The following is a 25863-nucleotide window of genomic DNA, read 5'->3' on the forward strand; positions in this document are numbered from 1 at the left end:
GGGTGGAAGGAGCAACATCCCAATGATATGATATCTTGTCAGCAGAAGCAGCTCTTTGTTGATTTTCCCACCTTAGGCCAACTATTCCCAGATTTAGGAAACTGGGAAACTCAGAAGATACCTCTCAATAGCTAGAAATCAGGGAGGCAGAGTATATATCAATAGCCCCTATCACAAGTTTGAGAGAAAAGAAAAAAGCACATATTTACAACTTTATAGCTCCTTTTCTTCTGATGCTAACTTATTTACTTGAAAAAAGCTCATATAATATGAAAATATCTTTTTTTTTCCTTATCTATAAAATAAACTGCTTTAAAGTTCTACTAAACCCAGAAGTCCATTTAAGTCTGTTTGAAATAATATTATTCCAGCCAAGCAGAAACACACCCTAAAATGTTGTCATCGTTTGTTGATTCAGATGCTGGGTGTTTTCTGGAATCTTCAGACCGCAGGCTCTCAGGATCCTGGCTCGTAACAGTGTTATGGGCAGGAGGACTCAGTACACTCTGGGACTCCTTGCAAGGGATGGAGGAAGACAAAGAAGAGAAACGTGAGAAGTTATTGCATTTATAATTTTTAATTCTAATAGGACCCCACACATAAGAATTCCAATGTCCTATTCGATTTCAACCATTCAAAGCTCTGAAAAATAACAACATTTAAAGAAGACATGACATTTTCAACAGCAAATTTTAAAAGATAACTTAAGGAAATTCAAAACATTCTTCATTCAAATACACATATAGACATATTTTCCCCTCTATTTATAGGAAAAAAAAACTATGCAGTGTGCAAACTACTAGCTGCACTGTAGCAACCAAATGAAAAATGGAAAAATCTAATCTAGCCACTAAAGTGTCTTCTCACCAAATAATTTTAGTGTCTCAAATTTGTATTAGTGCACAAATAAAAGCCTGCAGACCTAAGATTTAGTTCACTGCCTTAATCAACTTGGAAAACATTTACAGAGTGGGAATTCCCTTCCCTTTGGGCAGGTCAGCACAGTTGTATTCCTTTTTGCTAGAGCAATTCTGTAATAAATGAGTAGAAGCAGACTAGAACAAGACTACTTGGGCTCCAAACACTTTTGCAGAATTTTAAGGCAAGAATATAATACTGTTTTCCAAAATAATTGTTACAAATAGCTGATTATATGAGAGATTTGGGAATATTACTTACAGATTCCTCTTGAACAGCGAGTCCAATTGTTTCTGCCACAACTGCAGCCAAGTTAAAAGATGGTCTTGGACCTGGATAGCCTCCAGCCCTCTGTTTATCTTTGCGGGTAGAAAGAAGCTCACTTAATGAGCTATACATACATGCTAGTATTTTATTCCACTCATAGATAACATAAACTCTGAACTAAAAAGATCACAAATTAAAATCTGGTAATTATGGAAATGGATTGCCTTGTTCCATACATAGTCAATTCTGGAAGTAGCGAGGGCAAGAGAGAGACAAAGGAAGGGTTTCTGACAGCAATGAAGAGCTAGATCCGAGAGGGATCAACTTCCTATTCGCATATGTGTCCCTAAAATTAACATACAGAGATGAATCCAAGTAAAAGTTGCTTTGCAAACTCTCAAACCAGGACATCATTTGTGTTTCCTAGAACACAATGTGGAATCATGGCAGTGCGTATTTATAATGAGCTGACTGTGTTCTGTATTGCCTAGATAATACTTCAATTATTCTTCTCATGTCTTTATCAGAAGAGAGATGAGTCTCACTTCTTGGAGGGGTTTAACACCACTTAATAAACTGAGAAGAAATGATATGATGGGGCAGTATAAGAACTACAACCTGCACAGCCTTGGCTTGCATGACTTGAATGTCACTTGTAGCCCAAAATTTCACAGAAAAACCAGCAACATAGAAAATTCTTGAAATGTTACATAAGCATTCGAAGACTGGTTTTGGAAGAAAGACTCAAGACAGCCATATCAATTCACAATTTCAAAAGAGGAAATATTCAAAAAGGCACTTTTAAATGTTAAATACTGACTTCAGACAGTAAATGTAACCCTTAGAATATTTTTCATCTACTTTATAGTTAGAAAATTAGACATAAGACAACTGGATGAGTAACCCAAAATATAAGAAGTCAGTAGTAAAGCTGCACTGGGCTTCTTTTTATTACTTGATTTTTAAATAGTGATACTAATCCAGTATATTTTATAATTTTACTGGATATGCATTTCAGCAGAAGTTCTGCTATTGAAGATAATTTCCTTTTGTGATTCCTTAGTTCAGACAGACAATAAGTCTCATCAGCTGATGACACCTCATTTTTTAATACCTTGTCCCTATTTTGAAAATTATTAAAATCAAAAGTGTTAATACACTTACTTGGCACAGGGGAGAGCTGTGGATCACAAGTGTCTGCCACTAGTATCTCCCCTCCGTGGTGACTGTTTGCTTGAGTGGAACATAGTGGATTTTTTCCAAACTCTACAAGATGATATATAGACATTTTCATGGGGTGAAATGAGATAGACTGTTATGATAATTACACTTAGATAAAGATCCTGATCTTAAAAGCACTTGAACGTAAATTTTAATATGTCAATAGGACCATTAATTTAAGCACAACTGACTGTTTTTATTTTGAGGCATCACTGTGACAAATTGTTCACAAGATTTTCATGTTAATCCTCTGTCTCGCAGGTATGATTCCAGCCAAGCAGCTTCTGCCACAAAATAACACTGACACGTGATTATGTCACTTCCCATACTGTGTGTGCACAGTAAATATTCAGTCTACAGTCTTCCTCTTGATATGGCAGCAAGACTATTGATTAAAAACAGTTTGTCTGGATTATTTTCTGCATCAATCTAAGGCTATATAAGGTTAGAATTAGATACCTATCATTCAATACCTATTAGATACCTGGTTGCAGGATAACGGCTATATAGACCAAAATATATATTTCCGTTTCCACTAGGTGGTGATAAAGATGTGCACATAAGGCAAACTTGAGTATATTTTTGTCTGGAGTAGTAGAAGAGATAGAGTTGGAAACTCTTACATTTGCATGTATACATGGATGATGAATAGAGGAGGGAATAATTAAGTAGGAGGTTAAAAATAGCTTTAAACTTATGGGGGGTATAACAGTTAACATTTATATTATAGCATAAATGGGGAAAAAAAAGAAAAAATACACAATAAACATTTTTTTAAGATTTCCTCCTTTCAAATACATTTACCTTTTTTTTAAATTTTTTTTGCCTTTAGCCCTTCCTTAAAGAAATCTTTAAAAATATATTTAAAAAAAATACAATATTCTTACCACTGATGCTTTCAGCAAGTTCCAGATCTGGGTGCGTATGCTCTGTGTATCGGATATGCCTGTTCTCTTTTTTCCTTCTCATACGATTAACCATAGAAAATGAAGAAGTCAGGACTGGAGAATCTGGAATGACACCTTCTTCTAATTCGGCTGCTTGTTGCTTTTGCTCTCTGGAGATAAATTCAAGAGGTTAAATAAAACACCAAGTCAGCAAAATGAACAGCTTTGGTTGTAGCAAATGAGACGATAGTATGCTTTAAGAAAGTAACTATTAAGAAAATACAGTACTCTCAATTACATGACAATGTAAAAAAGTAGTACTATAACCAAGTTTTCAGACACATCTGATAACAAATTCACAATTGCTCCATCAAGCCTGAGAATTCTATATGATTCTTGCTCTTCACAGCTAGAGTCAGCATCCAGCTACTGCATTATGGAAGACTTTCTCTTGGAAACTAGGACCTGGGAAGTCTCCATTTTCTTCTCTGAAGTGTGTGCTACTTTAATTAAAAAAATATTGGAGCTGATGAACTACTACGCCTCTTCCAGTATGGAAGACCCTGTGTACTTCCAAAATATTAACATACAATAAGCATATTAAATACAAATATTAAAATACAATCGGAAACTTTTAGCAAATTTTCAACGGTAATGAATAGAACTTTGTTAGAGACAATCCCTGAATGACATCAATTATGAACTTTATTTTCCTGTCTGTGTCAAATTTAACAGCATACCGAAGAGTCAGGATACAATCAATAAAACAAATGACTGTCTTTTGTTGTCAAAACCTGAATTTACAGATAGAGCAAGGATGTAAGAACAGGAGTATTTATTCCAGTTCTGGTAACTTCCAGGCCGCTTGTTTAGTACTGCTAAGACCACTGCTCCTGTCCTACAGTGGAGATAACGAGGAATGGGACAGGCCTCCTTCACTATCTTTCTTCAGCAGCATTTTGCCTTATAACTCTCAAGAGAAAGCACAGACTAAAAGCTAACTTCCTAACCATCAAGAGAAGGAGGTAAGGTTTTGGATCTAAGAGGAGGAAGAAATAAAGATATATTTCTGCTTGCATAAAAGGTAACCTATAGTATCTTACACAGAATAATCTAATAATCTGATAGAAAACCATGGCATATGGACCATGGATTAAGTTGAAAGAATTTCTGCAAAGTTAGACTTTTTAAATATTAAAAGTTACTCACAGTAACAAAAAGCAGCTACCTTGCTAAAGTTAGCTAGCCGTCAGAGTTCTAATTAAATTTATTAACATATGTGGCCTTGCATGAAAAATTAGCCTGCTACACTTTTCTGCATTTTTATTCTATGCTAACCAGATGGTACTTCCTAAATGTAACCCCAAAAAAACAAATTAAGAAGCTGCCATAGATGCTGTACATTATAAAAATGCATTAAATTATTTCTAAGTTACCGAAACATTTATCTGAGATCCTATAACAGATTTTTGAAGAAACTTCCATGCTATTTCCATCTATGGATAATGAAATTCTAAACTGATAAAGGACTGGATAGTACAATTCTTCTAAAATTTTATTGCCTATTTATAAGGGACTATTAGATTTTGTTTTCCAAAAATAGTAAATCTTCATAACAAAAGAAATAAGCTTTTTGCAGTCTTTGTTGATGACATGCCCTGAAGAAAATCTGTTAATTCACTCCTACATTATAGTGTTGCACTAATCTGAATTCTTCATTCTAAATAAAATGATGCAACTACAGTTCAATCGAAACAATTAATGTAGTGATTATATTAAAAACAGCAGGGCTATACTTGTTAATCACTATTAATCCACACAATTCTCCACTCATTCGGAAAAATATTTAGCAGACTGAGCAAATAACTTAAGTGTTATTTTCATAATTGTCAACCTTCCTACAGTGGCCAGTATACCTTAAGACAGTAACTGGAAGTTAAATTGCAGGGTTGGGTCTCAAGGTAATAAAATTGGATTATTTTGTCTAAGATGAATTAGTTAATTCCTAACTGCAGTCAGGCTCCATAGGAAACTCATTGTAGAATGGCAATTATACAGTTGAAGGCATATACAATTTTATTACCAATTGGCATTAAAAAGGAGTACTCCTAGTGGTATGTAATATAACATCTCAACGAGATGAAATACATACAGGGAAAAGAAATGTTTACGCAACTGAGAAATACTAAGGAACAGAACTGCAGGAATCATGAACTCAGTTTGCTTGTTCTCAGGCCAAGCATACTTTTGAATGAAGACAAGAAAAAATTATATACAGAAGAATCAAGTCCGCCTCTCCATCTCCACCCCCATTACTCCCCTGCCACGTAATGCAACTGCTTCTAGTCAAATCCAAAACCAAAATGAAAATAAATTGCAGGTGATGTCAGACTACAGTTGTACAAGTACTGCTTCTGCCTTACATAGAGGAACATAATAATATATTTTAACCACAACATCATGTGGCATATTTTTGCTAGCATATCAGATTAAAATTTGATAGTCAATTTCTTGTCCTTTATTTTTACGGGTTTCTTGAAAAGTTGCCCATAAAATTATTGCAAGTTTCCTTCAAAAATGTGTGGAAAGATCTTGAGATGCTTAACTATCAGATAAACTAGTTTCTTGAAATCTCACCCTAGGAAGAAAGGATTGGCAAAGTGTAAGAATGTACGGCTTTACAATGCACAAAGACCATAATAATTTAAACAATCATCAAAACAGAATTTCTGCGACACATGCACACTAGAAAGTTGCCAGTTTTCAATTTTTAATTCAAAGTGGCAGCAGACTATCTTCCATATTAAGAACAAACTCAGCCTTTAAAGAATTAAAAGCTGGAATTTATATTCCCAGAAGTTGTTACTGAGGAGGAAAAAAAGAAAAAAAAAAAGAGCAAGAACAAAAGCAAGAAAACTCAACTTACTCTAACTTCTTCTGCAGTTGCTGGAATTGTTCAGATATCTTTTTATTTTCATCTTGTAAATTGTTCTTTTCATTCACTAAAATTCACAAACAGTGTACAGATGTTAACAGCATGCTATATTTGATTTTGCTAAGTCCTTTAAGAAAACAAAAACAATTTTAAAACCACAGACACCCCCGCATCCAATGGTTTACCAAAATTTTCCAGATAGTCATTAAAAAGGTTACAAAATGATTGTTAAAGCAAAGGATTATGGATTATGATACTAATTCCACTCAATCGTTATCTACTTTTGTCCACGTGCAATGTGCATATTAGTGAGACTGGACTGTAGAGGCAAGTGAGTGCTCACACAGCTCCAGGGACACAACGGCTTCATCAGGTTGACAATTTATTTTTAGCCACAATCAACTGGTTGTAGAGAGAGAAAAAAATGTTCTTACAAAATCAGTAAGATATTTAAAAGAAATTTAAAGAGAGGTTAGTCAGAAATCTTTTTTTTTTCTTAATTTTGAATTCATTCTCTGTACAATTCATAAACTTGTTCTGTCACCGTCAACCTTTTTTTCCATAATGTCTCAAATCAGTGGAATGAAAACTCTCACCTTTCCTACTCATTTTCTTGTTCCAAGTTTTTTATTGCATGTTTTACCTCTGAATTATTCTTTATTGATCTCCTTGCTTGGTTGAGACAACACACTTAAAATCCAAATCCAATATCCATAGGTGTCTAACATTCTGTAAGATGGTGGTCAGTATAATTTGCACCGAAAACAGGTATCATCCTGATTTTTAAGGCCCAGAGCTTAATACAAAGGTTGTTTGTATTCTGTTTGTTGTTGTCATCATTAAACACTAGAATTTTTAATACTCTTGACATAACTATGCAAAGTAATATTCCTGACACATTGATATATCAATATAGAATTTAGTATTTCCGTGATTTAATCAAACATTGAAAAGCCAATTTGTGTCTTTCATTCCTCACAATTTTAATTTCACTGTATACTAAGTCTCAATAATACTTCAGCATACATAAAATCTAAATAACTAAATTTCAATGAATTCTTGAATGGTGAGGCAAGATGATTCAGTGCTACAAAATAGAGCATTAACATCTCTCTTCATTAAAAGATTTAATGCCTTCTGTCTTCTTATCATGTAACACCTTACAAAGAGGTTTACTAGAACAAGTAGTTTATTTTTCCCTCTCTCATAAACCCTAGCTCCTTATTTCAATATGTACTGGCTATAAACTGCCTGGTGTAATGGGTTTCTTTTGTGGCTTCACAAAAGCTCACAAAGCATTAGTTTGCAAAATTTTGTCTTCAGATGCATGGATAAAACTCACTAAGCTCAGTGATAAGCTTAAGATTCTGCTGCCGGATATTCTCAAATTCTTGCTGTTTCTTTCTCATATGTTCTTCAGTTACAGCACAGCGATCACATAATCCCGCTCGTAACCTGTAAGAGAAAGGACATGTGTTATGAAAATATTGCCATACATGAAGCAGATTATCATTAGTTAACTGGATATTTAAATCAGAAAAAAACTGTTTCTCAAAACAATGCCAAACACCACTAACACAGCAATACCTTGAGATTTTTGAATGACCTTGTATCTTATGTACAATAGGCAGCACAAATTACTACCAGTACCAGATGCTTTTCAAACAATATGTATATTTCAGGTGGAGTGTGCTACACTCTGCCACTGAAAGCCTTTGTAAGAGGTTTTAATAAAGATTCTATACAAAGCCAATAAAAAACACCCACAAATTCACCTGTCTTCTAAAACTTTGATAGTATCATGAAGTGCTTTTTGCTGCTCTCTGAGCTGTTGATTCTTGGTGTAAAACTCTTCAAGTCTCTCCGCATCCCTAAAATCAAATAGAGAAAAGAGTTATTTCTAGCTTTAACTTATAGCTATTATCTTTTCAATACAGAATTATGGCTTTGGTGTTTTTCTTTCTTACTCTTGGGAAATGTAAACGATAATCAGCAGAAAAATACTAAGTTGAGGATAAATGAAAACAATGTTTTTGATGAATGGCAACAACGACTAAGTCAGAAAAGGAGTAGTTAGTTCCTTATTCCTATTACAGTTCAATTTTTCTTGATAAATATGACTTTTGCTCAAGATGAATATACAGCTGATGACAGTCAAGGTATAAATGGTAGTGCTAATCAAGTAGCAACTCCAGGGAACACAAGCTCAAGCACTTTACTGTCTAGTTGGGCTGTTGAAGAACTAACTGGGAGCTTTCTCACTCAAGTTTCTGTCTTTATACTCTTTCCTAGCAATAACTGCATGTTGTACCATGGCAAGTCACAGGAGGTTTGTAAAGCCCTAATTAATCTTTAGATCCACTAGAGCTCTAGTTTTCCAGGTAGAAATTTCTCCGAGTCTATAGAAGATGAATTCTTAGAATACAAATACTGGCAAGCAAACTCTCTTCACAAATTTCTCAGAAACAGGACAAAAGTCTGGAGGAAATTTCTTGTCAGAACTATATAATTAATAAAGAACATCTCTTCCTCAAAAGAGCTAAGGAAAAGCACCAGGAACATCAACTTCACAGCTTTAGCTTCATTTTAATCATCAGATCACAACATGCACTCAAAACACAAACCAAATGTAAGCAACAAGCACATATGCATTTTTCTCTACAAAAAAGGCAATTCTCATTAAAAAGTAAGCAGCGGAATCCACGTAACATGAAAATAACTAATTTCTGAGAAAATGTTCTTGGTTTTCTTTTTACCATGGTACCCTTTGTATAGTCCCTGAATGCTGGTGTTTGTTTTCAGTACGCTTTAGATGGCATGTTTAAGGAAACCATGAAATTGCCTGACAAAAAGCTGCTGCGCACACAAACAAATTAAACCATGTCTACAACTTGGTACAATTCTTTTACAGGGATACAATTTCAAATAAGCACTATCCTTTTAAGATATGCTATCCAAACACATTTACATTCTGTGGATATTAAGAGTAATACAGGAAATTCAGAACCATTCATTCATTACGTGAATGAGATAGCAAGCAGTTTCTGCTGTGTACCATGCAGATATATTTAATTAATTCTGAAAACTTAGATTTGAAATGTTATTTTTCTAAACTACACTCCAGACCTATATTGTGCCTTTCAGCTGCATACACAACATAAAGATCATGAGGAACCATTTAGCAAACCATTTAAAGTTGATTAACCAAACATAGGCAGGCAATGGAAAGTCAGAAGAGTCATAGAAGTGATCTACATTTTTCTGATGAAAATCTCATGTTCCATGCTTCAAACCTCATGCTTCATAAACTACAGTATATGAAGCTTAGAGTAAGGTCCAAAACTTAAAAACTTCTCTCAAGCTATCTTTATATCATTATTCTATGGTATTACTTTTTTTTTATTAAAAAAGAGTAACAACATATACTGCATCCCATCTAAATCCATAAAAATGCTGCCATTAAGATATTAAAGTGACAGAAGGAACAAACTGTAGTTTTTCAAGGATTCCAAAGCAGCTGATGGACGTTTTTGGCTATGAAGACAATTTCATAATGAATGGTCACTAACCTAGCATTTACAAGCCATTAGCTCCAATGCTGGAGTGGGCTAAAGCATAAGGAGCTCTTTGTCAGCTGATTATCGAGTCTGAAATATTAAACCTCAGGTATTCAGAAGCTTCAAGGAGCACAGGATCTCCAATAGAAGAGGACTGCATCTACAATGTAGTGATTGTAGAAAGACCCAACAAACAACAATTAAACCATCTGGTATGTGTCCAGTCACATAACTCCTGATACACGAGGCTAAGTTAATAACAGTTAGTTCAGTTCACCCTTTAGAAACAGCCAAACGATCACATTTTGGGGGAAACTGCACATAACAAATAATAAGGTGTCAATCTGACTTTCCCCCGTAGTTGAGCAAGTGCATCCTGTGATGATAAAACACAGCACTGAATATTTGCCAACTGAAAGCCTTCTAATAAGGCACACCCATGCCTCAGTAAAGAATTAGATTGCTTGTGGTACTGCATTATCAATGCTAATGTTTAGTAAGCCTATCTTAAAAGAGCAATAGATAATGTTAATTAAACAGGATTTTAATGAAATATCTGCCAAGATTCCACGAAACACACTCTTCTCAAAAGCTTTATAAAATCCATTTGAATCAATATGCTGACAGACTAAACAGGCAGTGGGATTCTACTACCACATCTCTTCTTGTCATGTTGTCACCTATTATGCAAACCTAAACGGAGGAGGAAGAGGCTCAAGCACCACAAAGGATGCATAAAATATGAAAAGATATCTAGGAAACATAGCAACATAGGCACAACAATTGAAAACAATTCCTATGAAAGTTAGATGAAAAGAAATAAGAATTTTTCTAGAAAGGAGACAGCTGTAATTACTGAACAGTAGTGCTAAAAAATAAACAGCAAGTATGTACTGTAGTACAGTAAAGCACACAAGAAAGCCAATGTATTTTTAAGATCCATTTAGCTATTTTATGCTACAGGAAAAGAAAACATTAATTCCACTAAAGGGACTTCACTCCTATGGAAAGACACTTCTGTTTCCCTTCCAGCCATAAACAGAAGCATACTAGGGAGTTCATAAAAGAACTAGATTTTTTGAGTTACTGTAGTTTGAGTTACCACGAAACTACAAACAGGATAATTATTTATGCAAAAACAAACAAACAAAAGCATATTAGGAATGAATGAGGCAGAAAAATGGCTAGCCTACAATCAGAACACAAAAAAGCATGCTTGAAAGCATTGTGGTGGCACCATAAAACTAAGACTGTGTATCTTTGGCTTCAGATGGCAATGCTGGGTATGTAAGTATGCTCTTTTTTATTATTGTCAAGTTCTTTTTTTTTAAAAAAAAAGTATTATTTCATACGATTATGTTGTTTTCAAAATAAAAAATAACAAAGTAATCTATTCTCACTTCTCTTACAGTACACGAAAGTGAAACTCATAATGCAGGCCATATGTAATTGAAAAAAAAAGAAAACAAAACAAAACTGTGAAACTTGCTACTTTCATTTCCTTAAACCCAAAGTCAGAATTTTAAGTGTCACCTTGCCATTTATCATTTAATTTAAAAGTGACTTTGGTCACCAGGAAGTCAACAAAAACTGATCTAATGGTGTACATGTAGACTGTTATTCTACATTCCTGTAAAACAGAGGTTTTTTTTCCCAACTTGCTTCTAAAGAACAGACTCAAGATTACTAATAAAAAAAAAGATATTATATAACACTTCTGCAGTTAAGTATAAGAACTGATGAAGATTTAGTATGGTTATAACTAGAAACTTTGCTGGCTAGCTAAAACTTGAGTTAAAGGTTCAGAAGCTGGTATTAAAAAACAAACATCTGTCAAGAGAATTTTTAAAATATTGTCTTATAACTTGCAAATTTCTTTTTGTAAATTTGAGCTCAATTTTAAAATGTCTCCCTGATAATTTTTTGTATTAGAAATGTCCAAGATCCTTGGTAGGCATCCTAAAAACATCACAGACAGAAAATCTTATCAGTTATTTGTTCAAGAAAGGCAAGCCTAATGTTCAGGTTAAACACCCTATAGAAAGCTACATACATCTTTAGACAACTTCAGCTGAATTATTGAGGTAAACAGTTTTATACATGTGTGAAGGAAATATCAGTAAAATCTCAATTGATTTTACATATATTGCTTGCTAATTGCATTCAGAATCTCCTTTAACAGATTAGATCTACAGGATGTGTACTTACAAGCATCTTTCCTTTTTCAGTTTGGATATTTTCAGTTGTAAGCCTGAAAAGGAGGAGAAAATATGTATTAAAAATTTTCATTTAACAAAATTAGTGGAAGGATAAGCAACCTTTACTTTTGCACTGATATCTGCCTAAAAGAAAGAAAAAGGTCAATCATCTGGAGGGAGAGGGAGAATGGTTCATTCTGGACTTCCTGGATGTGTTCTACTGGATCTTGGAAGCAAAAACAGCTATTAAGATTCCTAGGAAATGGGGACTCTGTAATAAATTAAACTATAAAATCAAAATAAAATAAAATAAAATAAAATAAAATAAAATAAAATAAAATAAAATAAAATAAAATAAAATAAAATAAAATAAAAATAAATTAATTAATATTTCCAGTTAAAATACTTTCTAGAGGGGGGAGAGGAAGAGGACACACTTATTACTGAGAGTACCAAGCACAATTTTTATTGTGTATACACATAATACCTTCTGCTATCTGTGTATACACATAAAAGCATTATTTACTTGCAATCTGGCTTCCAACCACTGAATTGAAAAGGAATGTCTATGTATAAAGGAAGCTTATCAAGAAGAATAATTTAAAGCTTTACACTATGCAACCACCACATACTCTACCTGAAGTATGCTCAGGTAGAGTCAGCCAAAGCTTCTTTGAACTCTTTTGGGGTGGACAGGAGAGCAGTACCTCCTAGCTGGCCCTTCTGCCACTAAGGCCTAACCACTCCAAAAGCTACAAAACACCTGTCTGCTGTAGAAGTTAAAAAAAAAAAAATTGCAAATACCAACAATGCTCTCAGACAGGAAGCACCACTGGACAGACAACAGACTAACCAATCTGCTCGCCTTTTTTTTTTTTTTTTGGGGCGTGTGTGTGCATGTGCAGGTACTTTAGGTATGGCAGGGTTTATTAGGCGGGCCACAAACTATAGAAATTTATGTGTTGATAACCATACACAATCACTCCTATTCTAAGTAAATGGTTAGAAACAATCAGGCTCTAACTGTGTAAAACCTGACACCCATCCACTGGTATTTTTATTAGATATTAAACAATGTAATTTATTTTAAAATAGTAGATTTACTTCAAACTGTGCAAAGTTATGAACAACGTCAGTCTGAATGCAAGGTGGCCTGCAAAAGGATTAGTCTCTTAGAAAAAAGAACAAATCTAATCTTATGAAACCAGAGTGTTTTTCAGAGAGAAAACAACAAACAAATAAAAACCCTCTGACAATTTAAATTCAATTTAAATCAAAACACCTGCCCAGTATTATGCCTTATTACAGAAAATGCAAGGTAAGAGAGTAAACACATTTCTTTCCCTTGTCCCCCTCCAAATGGGAACACCCCAACAGGGGAAAATACTTGCTGGGGAAGAGTTCAATTTCCAGGCCACCTAAAAGCAATGGTCAGGCCAACCAAAGACTCAGTGAACCCATGCCACAGAGTGCTGTAAGATGCCAGTGAGACAGACAGATAAAAAATGTACAGAGACTACTTCAAAAATTGCTCTTGGGAAATACAGCAAGATTCCTTTTATCTCTTAGTGTTCAACACCTGTGAGATGTTATGTTCTGTCATGCAGATCAGCATAGAAAGAGGGTTTATTTTTCTTGAGGAGTTGCTATTCATCAAGGCAATTAGGCATGTGCAATTAAAACTCCTATAAAGCAGGCTTTAATGCTGCTCCACGCCCGTCGGAAGGAATGAGGCTGCACAACAATGCCCTCCTGTATGAACAGGCAGTCTGTTCAGCAAGGCTTTTACACCGGGACAGGGGCAACCCGAGCCACAAACTGAGGAGGCAGCAGCACTGCACTACAGGTATCACTATCTCTCCTCTCACCTGAATTCAGCAGGAATCAAACCAGTTACCTTAAAGGTTACCCTCTTTTTTTTTTTTTTTGTTCCTCTCTCAGTTCAAAGGACTGTAACGAGAAGGCAGGAATCCAGTTTGTTACATGGATCCAAGAGCACTGAATTACTGTATTAGCTGTAATCTTTTGCTTTCCCAGAGAATTTGGAGGTTTCAACTGCTCTGATTAAGACAGCTTTATTTTTTCTTGCTATTTTTAATAACTGTGTAAGCATTTCCTACTGAGTTCTCTGAAATAGATGGCTGCAGACTATATAAATCTCAGTTATCTAAAATTCATAACAGCTTTTGTAAATTGTCCACATTAAAGTGATGGAGACTGTCTTTAAAACATCATTAGGCAGATTCATATAAATATACAACATCTGTGAAACTTACAACTTCATCGAATGTAATACTTTGACTAATGGACATGACCATTTCTGTTCTGATAAATTTTCAGATGCAGTAGGTTTTTGTTTTTAAAACTGACAGTGCCTGGGAAGGCACTTCGTGACTGAAGGTTTCTAGGAATGGGTTGGACAAGCTTCTGTCAGGACTGACACAGATACAACCCTACTTTAAGGGTACAGAGATGGACCAGATGACCTCCTGAGATCCCCTCCAGCCCTGATTTCTATGGTAATTTACTTTTCAATAGTTTCTGGCCATTTCATTATCTACAACAATCTATCAACAAGTTCACTTTCCTCAAATTTTTCTCTTCTACAGCTACAAACTTTTCTCCTCAGTGGAATCTCCTGCTTTTCAAAGGTAAAGAAGGAGGAGAAAGTAAAATCACACTTTCTTGCTCTATTACATAAAACTTTCTTACCATGTTTTTACATTGAAATACTACAATAATTACTTTTAATATAGAGCTTCAGATGTGAATATATCCTCAGGAATAATGTTAAAAGATACATATGCACAGCTGATCCAGAGAGTTATTTCAAGCTCGGTGCAACTATTAACACCTGCAGAAACTAGACATTTTGAAATATTATTGGATTTCTTTCTAATTTCTGTGACTCAGAGAGCATGTCAAACATTCCACAGATAGGGAATAAAAGCAGAAATTGTTTTAATGTTTTAACTGTTTTAATGAAACTGAGTTTCTGAATGCTTCTGAATTCCATAAAACTTAATTGATTTCATCCATGATCAATATCTTTGGAAACAGTTGTAGGAGTGATACCCATGGTAAAGTTGCAAAAAGGTGCTAGTTCAGGTAATGTGGTAGAAAAAACATTGCCCTTTAAAATATAGTAATATGAGAATTAAATAAAATCCTTTTCAAACTTAAAATGTTTGAAATCTTCTAAAAATATTCTACACATAATCTAATTTGTACAGTATGCCTGACCATTTCACTCTCATGTATATATGCTTTTCATAAATTTGTAATAAGAATTCCACATTTGTCCCCCGCATTCAGTTCATTGTCTACCTTATAGAAAAAGTCTTTTCTCGAATCACTAGCTTCCCCTTAATACTACCATCTTTAAAATACATTTTTGCTGACATTTAGATTGGAAACTCATGAGTCAATTTTAATTCTTATTTATAGACTTCAGAAACAAGCAAAGTCCAGGCAAGTCTGTGTTTGATGTTTCTAAAATATCTTCCAGTACCATTTTCTACAAGAGGATCCCCACCTTTTGAAAAAATTAACTATCCTTCAGGCATGTCTTTGATGTTATCATGGAAGACCTAATTTTACCTAACACAGTGCGGGACATACTGACAAAGGGCTAGGCATGAAGAAGTCTGCCTGGTGGCAAAATTACCTGGCCCCACCCTACGCGCATGCTGAAGAAAATCTTCATATGCATAAAGAAAACCAAAACGTTACAATCACGTGCTGCATATCCCCCCAAAAACTAGAGAAGGGGTCACTTAACATCACTCTGTGTATTAGAGCTTTTTGTTTTTCAAGTTTTTGCTGTTCAGACATGCCACAGATTGCCAGATCCCATTCTGTCTGCACTTCCGCATTTATCTGCACTTGACATCACACCCACTCTGGAATGAACCATAAAGAATGAAAAAGAAAAAAAAGTCATAAAAATAGGCAGTTTTGTCTTTCTTTAAGAACACAATATAAAATTATAGTTCATATGACATGAACTATTTTTTAAGACAGTGCTATTATCTGCTACATCTTTCCTTTTAGCTGCCAAAGTGATGAAAGTTTTTCAACACTTGCACAAAATGTCAAGGCCCAGGGCTGCAGTGTTGAGTCAAACCTTCTATGCCTTCCTGTGGGAGGTATGAAATACCCACACATTGTAAAATTTCGAAACTGGGCTGGGGGGTCAGGACAACAGTTCATAAATGAGGCTATAACTAGACCTAAATGGGCAGACCTGGACCTGTCTTGAGGCTCTTGAAAATGACCAAGGCCACGGCAACAGCTTGACTATGAAGATGAGTTTGCATGACTAAAGACATTAATTCACAAGAGTTCACTGACTTTTATTCCAGCATAACATAAACACTACTCCATGCATAAGGAATATTAAGAATATAAATACATGATGCAATAACTCATCTTAATTTGTATATTACTAATCTTCTACGTTAGTGTAAAATGGAAAAACATTAACAGTCTAATGATAGTAAGAGTGATATCACACAGTGTAAAATAATAAGCATCCCTTGTAAAAATGTTCTGGAAAAAATGTAGAACACTGGGAAAAAATAATCATTTTTCTCTTTGGTAATCATAATCTGCAATGTAATTAGGCACAAGCTAGGGGTAAAAATGCAGATGTTTGTCAAAGTCACAACTTAAATATATCTGAAGTGATGAAACCCAGAAGAAATAAAAAAAAAAAAAAGAGGTTGGAAATCTTCATTTTGAAACTTTGAGCCATAACCTTTTAATAACAATGTAACGTTTAAGCATTTGTGAAGCAAAAATAAGTGGCAACTAACATTGTGTTATTTCGCTTCACTGACCTAGCAAATCATTTATACTTTTTTTCATAGTTTAAATCCAATCCTGCTAGGCCAATCTTAGCTTGTAAATCTCTAACAGACCTTGTGCAACCATCTCAATCAGCATAAAACCCTAAAATATATTCAGCGAATACAGATGGAGTGGTACGCTGGTTCAAAGTTTCTCTACAACAACAAACAATCTCTTGTAAACCCAGACCTGACCGATTTACCTTGCACTTCTTTATCGTGACATTCTTTCAGTTTGGACCACAGCTCCTTGAAGAAATCTCCAGCAGGTTCTGCAGAACTAGGGCTCCCACAGCCTCCTCCAGACGCATTCATCTTGCTCCCTCTCTCCCAACTTCTTCCACTTTGCTACCAAACAGGCTCGCTCTCTCACTTTATGTTCTAAATTACATAGCTACGAAGCTGTTTCAGAAGACAGGTGTATGCCTGTAACGACAGATCGACAACATTTACGTTCGCATTTATCAGAGAATAACTTGCAGCCATGGATGAAACACAAAGCTTACTGTCTATCCTTGTCAGGCTGTGCTTAGCTACTGACAGTCACCCTGGAAGTGTGGGAGCTGCTAAGTACTTTGTCACAAGCAATTATAAACCAACGGAATTTTTTTTCCACCTTGCACAGACACCAACTTAAAGCTAGACCACAATTTTTTGGAATCTTCGTTTTTTGGCCTGTGAGAAGCTATTGCTCAGCAGAATCCCAGCTTGCCAAAGCATCCCAGGCTTCCAAAACTTTGCTAATAATAAATACTATTTCATAAAGCTTTTAACATGCATTCATGTACATGCAGTCTTTACATAAACATGGTTTTGAGTTACCCTCTTCTGCAAAGGAAAGTCCAAATCTCCCTTGAAAATTTTCTTGATTCTACATTGAAATTGTTCACATTCCCCGATAAAAAAGAAATAGATTAATCTCAAAATGTATAAATCCCCCCAAATATTAGTATTTTAGGACAGTATCTTAATAACCAGACAACACGCTCTGATAGAGCGATCTCACCCACAATATTTCTGTCTTTTGAAGGATTCCTTAGCACAGAGGATAAACTACAGGGGAAGCATGGCACTCAGATGTGGGGATAAGGCAAAGGTAAGATTCAGTTCTAATCGCTGCAATGGGTGTCTGGTATTAAAATACTCATGTAATCCTTCTATCTTTAAGTCCTCTGTATGTGTAACTTACATACACATACATTATTTTTCCCATTCTTTAAGCAATCAATTTTAAACAAACATTTTTGAACAGGGACGGGGTATAATTACCAGATGCACACTGCAACATAGATTATTTTGTAATATAAATTGTAATAGGAAAAAAGGTACATTGTTTTAGCCCCGACGTAACATCCTTACCACACACACCGCAGACTCTTCCTATACACAGAAATAAAAGTAGCATCTGGCTCTCAAATTCTTGAGATAAAAGTTATAGTTGCACTTCAGACCAAAAAAGGCCTAAAATTAGTCAAGAAGTCGCATTTTCTACTTTAAAAGTCTTCAGGCAACTTAAAGCACCCACATTGCAGCTACAGGTTTAGCTGATCTCCTGGACTCACCATGATAAAACTCTTAGTCCAGTGGCTAGTGACCTACTCTAGGACCTAGAAGCCTTGGCTCATGTCTCTTGTCTCATATCTTTGTGTACAGCCTTAGGTAAGCCAACTTTCTCTCGGTTTGCCTGTCTTTAGAATAACAGAACAGATGGAAAAAACAGTTATTCTTGACAATACAGGGATATCAGAGGCAGGGTTTTTTTTTCCCCCAATACCACAGTAATGCCAAATACCACACTAATGGGAGCTATGAAAGAGCCCTGGGTAAGGCCAAGGTAGCTCCCAATTTACTTTAACGTGCTCTCTTGAGAAATTAGCTAGTGCTCTTATTCTGAGATAAATCTTTAACAGAAAATAAAATTACCTTTTCAAATGAGCAATGCCTACAAGCCACCAACCGAAGCTGAACGATAATCTCCTTGCATCTTTGCAGCTGAAACGCTTCACTCTGGGCAGTCACAATAAGCCATCTCTGAGCACATCTTTGGGGAACACATTGCCTAGTGACATCAGTAATGTCATTTAAACACTTGCTCTTCTACCTTCACTGACGAATACCTAAGAAACCATCTTTTTCTCTGTTGAGTGTTTAGATAGTGAAATCAGCAAACTTGCTCTTCCTTATCCTTGATTTGAATCTTTTGGCTAAGACATTTTCAAGGAAAGGGGACTTGACCAGATGTTAGAGAAGGGGGGGAATCAAACCCTGCAGTATTTGCTTAGTTACTGCAAGCAATTACTATGTCAACAGAATATAAGCAAGAGCAATGGGTTTGTCTCTAACTTTGGGTCCTTCAACATCCAACAAACGGTACGTGGGTCTCTACAGGTGCTCAACAAGCCTTCAGGAAGGCTGCCCCAAACAGGCACTCACAGAGACCTTCCGGCAGCCCTCAGCACTTGCAGATGCACAAGGGCGATGGTCTCATGCCAACCTTGGCTTATTTCGCAGTGCTGATCAAGGGCTTCCCAGGCTCCAGAGCTCCCCGGCGCCGCACAAGCGCCTGAGCACGTTTCACCAACGCTCCCTCCAGGACACGGGCTCTGGCCCCGCCGCCAGGGCTGGCACCCTCGTCCCATCCCGCCGCCCCGCGCCCCGGGGAGCGGAGCACGGGGAGGCGCCCCTCGCCCCCCCAGCCCTTCCGGGGCGGTGAGCGCCCGGAGGCCGCCCCCGCGCGGGGCCCCGGTGGCCGCGCGGACCCCGCGCCGCTCCGGACCGGCGGGAGGGCTGGGAGCGCGCGGGGGTGCGCGGCGCGCGCGGCTGTTGCGGGGGGGGGGACGGGCGGGGCGCGGCCGTTGCGGGGCGCGGCCGTTGCGGGGCGGGCGGGGCGCGCGCCGGTACCTGGTTGGCGCCCGGCGCGAAACGGCGGGAAAAGGGAAAGCGGCGCCGCGGGAGCCGGCGGCAGGGGCGGGGCTCTCGCGAGGTTTCCGCCGCTGCTCTCGCGAGAGCGGGCTGGGGCGCGCGGCCGGACGGCCCGGTGCTGCATATGGCTGCCGCGCAGCCCTGCCGCGAGCTAGCACCGTTATCACACTCCTCCTAATCATCCTCTGCCTGCTCCGAGCTGCTGTATGGCGTTCGGCGTTTGCACAGAGAGAGCGGCCAGCCAGGCCATGGAACATTCTGGAAACACGCGGCTGCACTAAAAAATAAAATAAACCAAGCCAACCTGAATGAAAAATGGCTCCTGCCAGTGTGTAGGCTGCAGCCGGTCTGGCAGAGCGGCCCTGCAGGAGTTCAGGCCATGCGGCAAAGCTGCCTCCCGCCACACGGGCGCTGGGGATTACACATGGGAATGGAGGCGGTTTTGCAATGCCTCGCTTTCCCTTCCTGTCCCTTATGGATCCGGTAAGCTGGCTGGTAAAGCAGAAGTGCTTAGAGCGCGCCTTCATGTTTTGTCTGAGTATAAATCACAGAATCAAAGATCATTAAGGTTGGAAAAGCCCTTTGAGATCATTGAATCCAACTGCAAAGCCATCACCACCAGGCCTGGTAAGCCACGTCCCTAAGTGCTACTTCTGCAGGGCTCTTGAGCAGGGACACGGACGCAACGACTGCCCTGGGCAGCCTGTTCCAACACTGCACCATTCTTCCTGTGTACAATTTTTTCCTAATATCCAACCTGAACCTCCTCTGATGCAACTTGAGACCTTTTCCTGTTGTCCTGTTGGTAGGTATTTTGGAGAAACACCTATAGGTTCATACAATTAGTAGACTTAGTGGCAGCTGAAGCTGGCTGATCTATGTGGTACATCCATTTTTGAACCACCTTTTTTTTTTCTTTTTGGCGCAGATTATAGATCACCGCTCAGTCCTTGGGATCAATCCTGCCATTTGCTGAGAGGTAAACCTCTTGACTTTTAGTCTGCAGTTTTACTTAATTACAAAATAGAAACAATACACAATTTTTCACTAATGCTATTCTGCCTTCACACAATTCTGCTGTACTGTTTTGGTACATGTGGAAACGTTTTCAGATACAATGCAGTGACAAGCCTAAAGGTCGCATGGCGATCTGCTTGTAAAGGCCGGTCCTGAAAACATAAACTTCCTCAACTGCTATTAATAGCAATAAGAATAAAGCTAGGTGCACAAGTAATTATTTTACTAGTTGTTAATAGCTGCTTCATCTTGCTTTTATTAAGTTGCTAGATGACAATCTTGAAGTCTAGGAACTCAATAAAGTGTTATAAATATGGAGCCATCAGCATAAATAAAAACGGATGTAAAATGTTATTTCGATATTTCAGATGTAAAGTATTTTGAAATACTGTTAGAGTGGAGTCCAAGGTGATTCATCAATAAGCAAACATGAAATCTATTGTTCAACTTTGTTGAAAATAATCTCAGTTTCCAGTTAATTGTATACCTTGATCTTTAGTGTTTTGATGTTATTTTTAGTTAACTTTCTTCCTCATTCCTCACTACTGATGAATCAATTATTTTTTTCTACTAAAACATATCCAGTGTTCAAGAGCTCAGCAGTCGATTAATTCCATCATGGATTTGCCCATTTTCACATTAGTACATGTGCAAAAGACTGTGTAGTAAAATATAACACATCTTGTGGAAGGAACTGCACGAACAGGTTATGATAGACACACTGATATTCTTAAATAGTGACTGCAAGCAATCTTGTTCCCTTAATTCTACTTTTGTATTTTTTATAATCTAAATGTTAGTGACTTAGGAAGGTAATCATTTTCTCAGACTTCAAACACCAGGTGTCTGTAAATATATACACAGACCAGACTAGTAGCCGTACAGTTACGCTGCAGATTGATGAGTCGCCTTGTAATGAACTGGACCCTTCTTTTTATTTCTAGGAAACATTCTGGAAAATACTTTCATCTTCCTTTGAAATTATCTGCATGGACGTAATTCTCCTATGCTGAACTTTACAGCAGTTTAAGTCCATTGACTCCTGCAGTGTTTTGCTAGTCAACTCTAAGTGAATTCAGAATAAGAGCAGAAGTTGAACTTTACCTTTATCTCCCTTCCAGATTTGTTTGATTTTATGTAGAAAGATGCATTCCATAATCATACTTGACCACAAATGACTGAATCAGTGATCTCGATCTCTTTAAATGTGCTAAGAAACTGCTCAAGAGTCAGATATTCCACGTTCATTTATATTGGATATTTAAGCTGACTTTTTTTTTGTTTGTTTCTGTGAGTTTAGATGCAAAGACTAAAGCTGCCTTTGAATGACAATTATCACTGATTGTTTGCAATGATAAATAAACTGCTCTTTTCATGGATAACTATGTAATAGCGATGTCCTTATTTACTCACATACTTTATAGCAGGTTGCACCTTTACATACACTAGCAGAGTGCTCACAACCTCCATGCCACGCTGGGTCTGCGCTGAGAGATAACCACGTTGCCCAGTTTCTGGGCACATTCATTTCATGGACTTCATGTTTCCGCTGCCAATGAGGGCATCAAAGGAGCCCAGTTTCTTACCCAGTGAGTGAGCGCGTGCGACCCAGTTCAGCAGCTACCCTCCTTCCTGGGATTTGAGCCAGGCGCACAGAAAGTGGCAGTGCCCTGGATGATTTCTTATGAGGGGGAGAGCACATGGAGCACACCGTGCCTGGTACTGACAGCATTTGCTTTTCTTCTGGAGGAAAGGGGATGAGCTGCTCCATCAGCCCCGCTAGCTGAATTTGAGTTTTCTCAAGCAGCTGGCAGGACCCTCTTGGAATCAAGCCAACGGCGAGTTCCCTGGTGCCAGTAACATTGTTCGCTTTAAGGAACCCTTCTCTTTGAAGTGCTGACACTGCTCCTCACCTGCAGTCTGGAAGAGCCCAGGTTTGTTCAGCTGGAGCTCTGGTCTTTAAAGATGGGTTGATGCAGGAAAAAAGCAACCTGAGGGAGGCTGTTTTAGGACTCCAGTGCAGTGTTCCTGGTGCTCACACTCTAAAGAGCAGCACCTATATGTGTTAGCTGCAGGCTGAAGTGGTTTGCTTTAATGATGTTACTCAGTAACATCAATTGATATGGATTGCCTGAGTAGTTACGCGCATTTTATATTAGCCTTGGACAGCTATTTCAGTCTTGGAAGGATGGAGTAAAACTGTGCAGATGTGTGTGTCATGCCAGCTACTTTTTACTGTAGTGAATGTCAAGAATTAGGACAGGAGAACATGCAAAACAGAAACAGCAGATGGGAAATGGTATTTTACTTACCTTTGGGGAAATAAATCTCTAAGTAGTGGCCTGTGCCCCAAAGAAAAAGCAGCCAAGCAAGAACCCAAGTAAAACAGAATACATAAATTGCTAAGGGAGAGGGTGGGAAAGCAGTATATTAAAACCTGATTTATTTCATCTGAATTTTAAAAAATGTACCGTGTCCCAATTCTGTAGCTTCAGAAAACAGGACATTGGAACATTTTATGGTCTCTACAGAGTGTCTCTGGTCAAACCATACAGTTCAGCCACTTACTTAGTTTTTTTTTCCTTTCAAAAGTGATGTATTCCTTAGTCTAACCACATGTTAATTTCATATTTGGCAGTGAAATCAACAGAGATGCTAAAAATAAATTTTTTTTTTTTTCCTAACGCACATTTTATCCTCTGTGAGAGGGCAAAGCCTTTATTATGTTGCTTTCCATTCTCCCACACTCTCAAGAACAATTTTAACAAACAGATAAAGTGCAGCCAGTGAGAAAGTCATTTCAGTTCTCTCATTCAATTTTTTAAGCTGCCTTTTTATTGGCACTCCACAAGAGAATAATAATGTTCATTTTTTTTGCATCAAACTGGAAATAGCAGGCAGTAAACACCTCTGTAATTGAAGCTTCCTGTTGTGCGACTTCCATAAATCCTTACATAATCCTACATAGATCTTCGTATATCTAATTGTTTATATCTACTGCAGCAGGATATATATGTATGTATATATATTTACATCATAAGAAAACTGTAATTGATTCACTTAAAGATACACTAAAAGAAGACTTCCAGAGAGGTGGAAGTAGCTATATGATTTTTCAAGAATGGAGATACACAGATGATGAGAAGATTCAGATTTAGTTTAGTTAAAGAGTTATTTTGTCCTAACAGGCATGACAAAACCTGTCTTCATTCCTTTCTATTCAGCTCAGCAAGTACTTCTGTTCTTCAGTAGTTAATCAGTTACTAGATTCCACAGCTTTTGTTTTCGTACTGTTTAATATTTCTTTTTTGACACTGTACCTGTGAATGGATTCAGTTGCAGATCCAGATAAAACTTTCAGGGCTGCCTGCTGGTTTTGGTTAGGATTATATTATTATTGTAGTTGCTACCACCGTTACTCCTTGCATTCTAAACAGGTAAGTTTTTAATAAATGTATAGAAAGAAAGCAGTAAGAATGACAAGTACACTTCCTATGTTACCATTAAGTCAGTTTTGAAAATGTAAATCTAGGTTAATTAAGTCACTTCATAAAACTGAACAATTAAAACAAAATAAGAAGTTGGGCCAGCACATATTAGTAACCATACATCTTACTATAATGGCAGCATGGTTGGTCACCACACTGCAATTAGGAGACAGGAATTATAAAAACACTATAAAAGAGAAAACCGACAAGGATAACTTAACTGACCAGCTCAAAATACTAAGTCACTGGCCGTGAAGCTTCTATGTCGCACTCCTGTGCTCAGTTCATTAAACAGTCTCTCCAGTAAATATTCTGGAAGACAGAGCAGGTGATGTTGAGCTGCACACGGAAGGGTCCAAAAGCTGCAGCCACAAAAATGTCAACAAGCACCACAGAGGCTGGCAGTACCCAGACATGTTAAGGAGGCAGCCTTAGCATAACATATATTTTTTTTTGCTTAAGTTTATCTTAAATTAATTTTAAAGAAAGACTTTCAAAACTCACCCTTCTGTTTGAATTGTGAAAAGTTCTGTTCTTGATCGGGGTGATAAATATTTACTATTGACTTCCCCTCCAGCTATAAACCTCAAGTGTAAGTGAGATGAGGAAGCCACTGTGGACCACACTAGAGAGTGCCGAGAGGAGATCTGCTGCACCTAAGATATATACAATGTGCAATGGATAACCTAATATGCCTTTCATTTAACTGGCTGGGCAGGTTTCTGCATTCTGGCGAGCGTGGAATCATACCAGAATTTGTTGGCATAACAGGCCCGTCGGACCGGTTCGCCGGGCGCCCAGGAACCTGCCCAACCAGTCTGCATCAAAGGCCGGCCCAACATGCTGCGGCTCCGCTCGCTCGCTGCAGGCCTCGCGCGCCCGCCCGCCCGCACTTATTCACGCCTCTGTCAGCTCCCAGCGAGCTGCTCCCGAGAATGATGTAGCCTCCAGCAAAATAATTCACCGAGGGGTGGGGGAGTGGTAGGTCCTTGTTAAGTTACAGCAAGATCTCGGCGTTTAAAAGGTTTCCTTCGTTTTCTATGCAGATGCACTGGGCTAGAGGTCTTGCCCGGCATGAATGTGGAGGGAAATGGGGACAAAAAGGTCTTTTATATATCACTCTCCATACGGACTTCTTAAACCAGATTAGACTTAAACTAGATTTCTTAATAACCCACTTTTTAATGTGATAAGCTAAGAAAAGAAAAGAAAATAGCAAGCTCCAGTCGTGCTCTAAGTGCGAAAGAGTTCCCTGTGCTGGGATTCAGCTCTGTTCCGTGTGGGGGAGGCTCTGCCTCTGTGCGATGTCGCCTTGCGCTGGCGCGCTCAGTGTGTGGAGGTGAAACAGCTCGGGGAAGATGGAGCGTGTGGGCCACAAGCAGGAGCTGCTGGCGAAGCGGCCCTCTGCTCCCGCGCCGCCCTGGCCTGGCAGCACACAGGCCGCAGCAGCCGCCGCGCTGCCTCCTTTCCGTGCCCGGCGGGCAGGAGCGCTTGCACGTTGGTCCTGCCTATGGCGTGTTGTTCAAGCTGTAGGCAGAGCTCAGGGTATCTGCCCCAGCAGAATCCTGTGTAAACTCCGTGCTTCCTTTCAGCTAGCATAATT

General features: G+C 38.0%; 1 protein-coding gene across 1 annotated transcript in view; it reads right to left on the reverse strand.

Moving 5' to 3' along the window:
- Positions 1–17198, reverse strand: part of RBBP8 (RB binding protein 8, endonuclease) — a 29590-nt gene extending 12392 nt beyond the window's left edge. The window contains exons 1-9 of the mRNA XM_088521397.1: positions 17037–17198; positions 11994–12036; positions 8004–8099; positions 7571–7683; positions 6220–6295; positions 3294–3463; positions 2350–2451; positions 1180–1277; positions 388–515 (exon numbers count right to left, since the gene is read on the reverse strand). Of these exons, the coding sequence (XP_088377523.1) occupies positions 388–515; positions 1180–1277; positions 2350–2451; positions 3294–3463; positions 6220–6295; positions 7571–7683; positions 8004–8099; positions 11994–12036; positions 17037–17148 (938 nt within the window). The 5' untranslated portion in view covers positions 17149–17198. The remainder of the gene's footprint in view (positions 1–387; positions 516–1179; positions 1278–2349; positions 2452–3293; positions 3464–6219; positions 6296–7570; positions 7684–8003; positions 8100–11993; positions 12037–17036) is intronic.
- Between the last annotated feature and the right edge of the window lie 8665 nt (positions 17199–25863).

This window comes from Tinamus guttatus, unplaced genomic scaffold (genome assembly GCF_059628265.1).
Source record: "Tinamus guttatus ecotype Peru unplaced genomic scaffold, ASM5962826v1 Tinamus_guttatus_pri_ptg000122l, whole genome shotgun sequence".
Lineage (NCBI taxonomy): Eukaryota > Metazoa > Chordata > Aves > Tinamiformes > Tinamidae > Tinamus > Tinamus guttatus.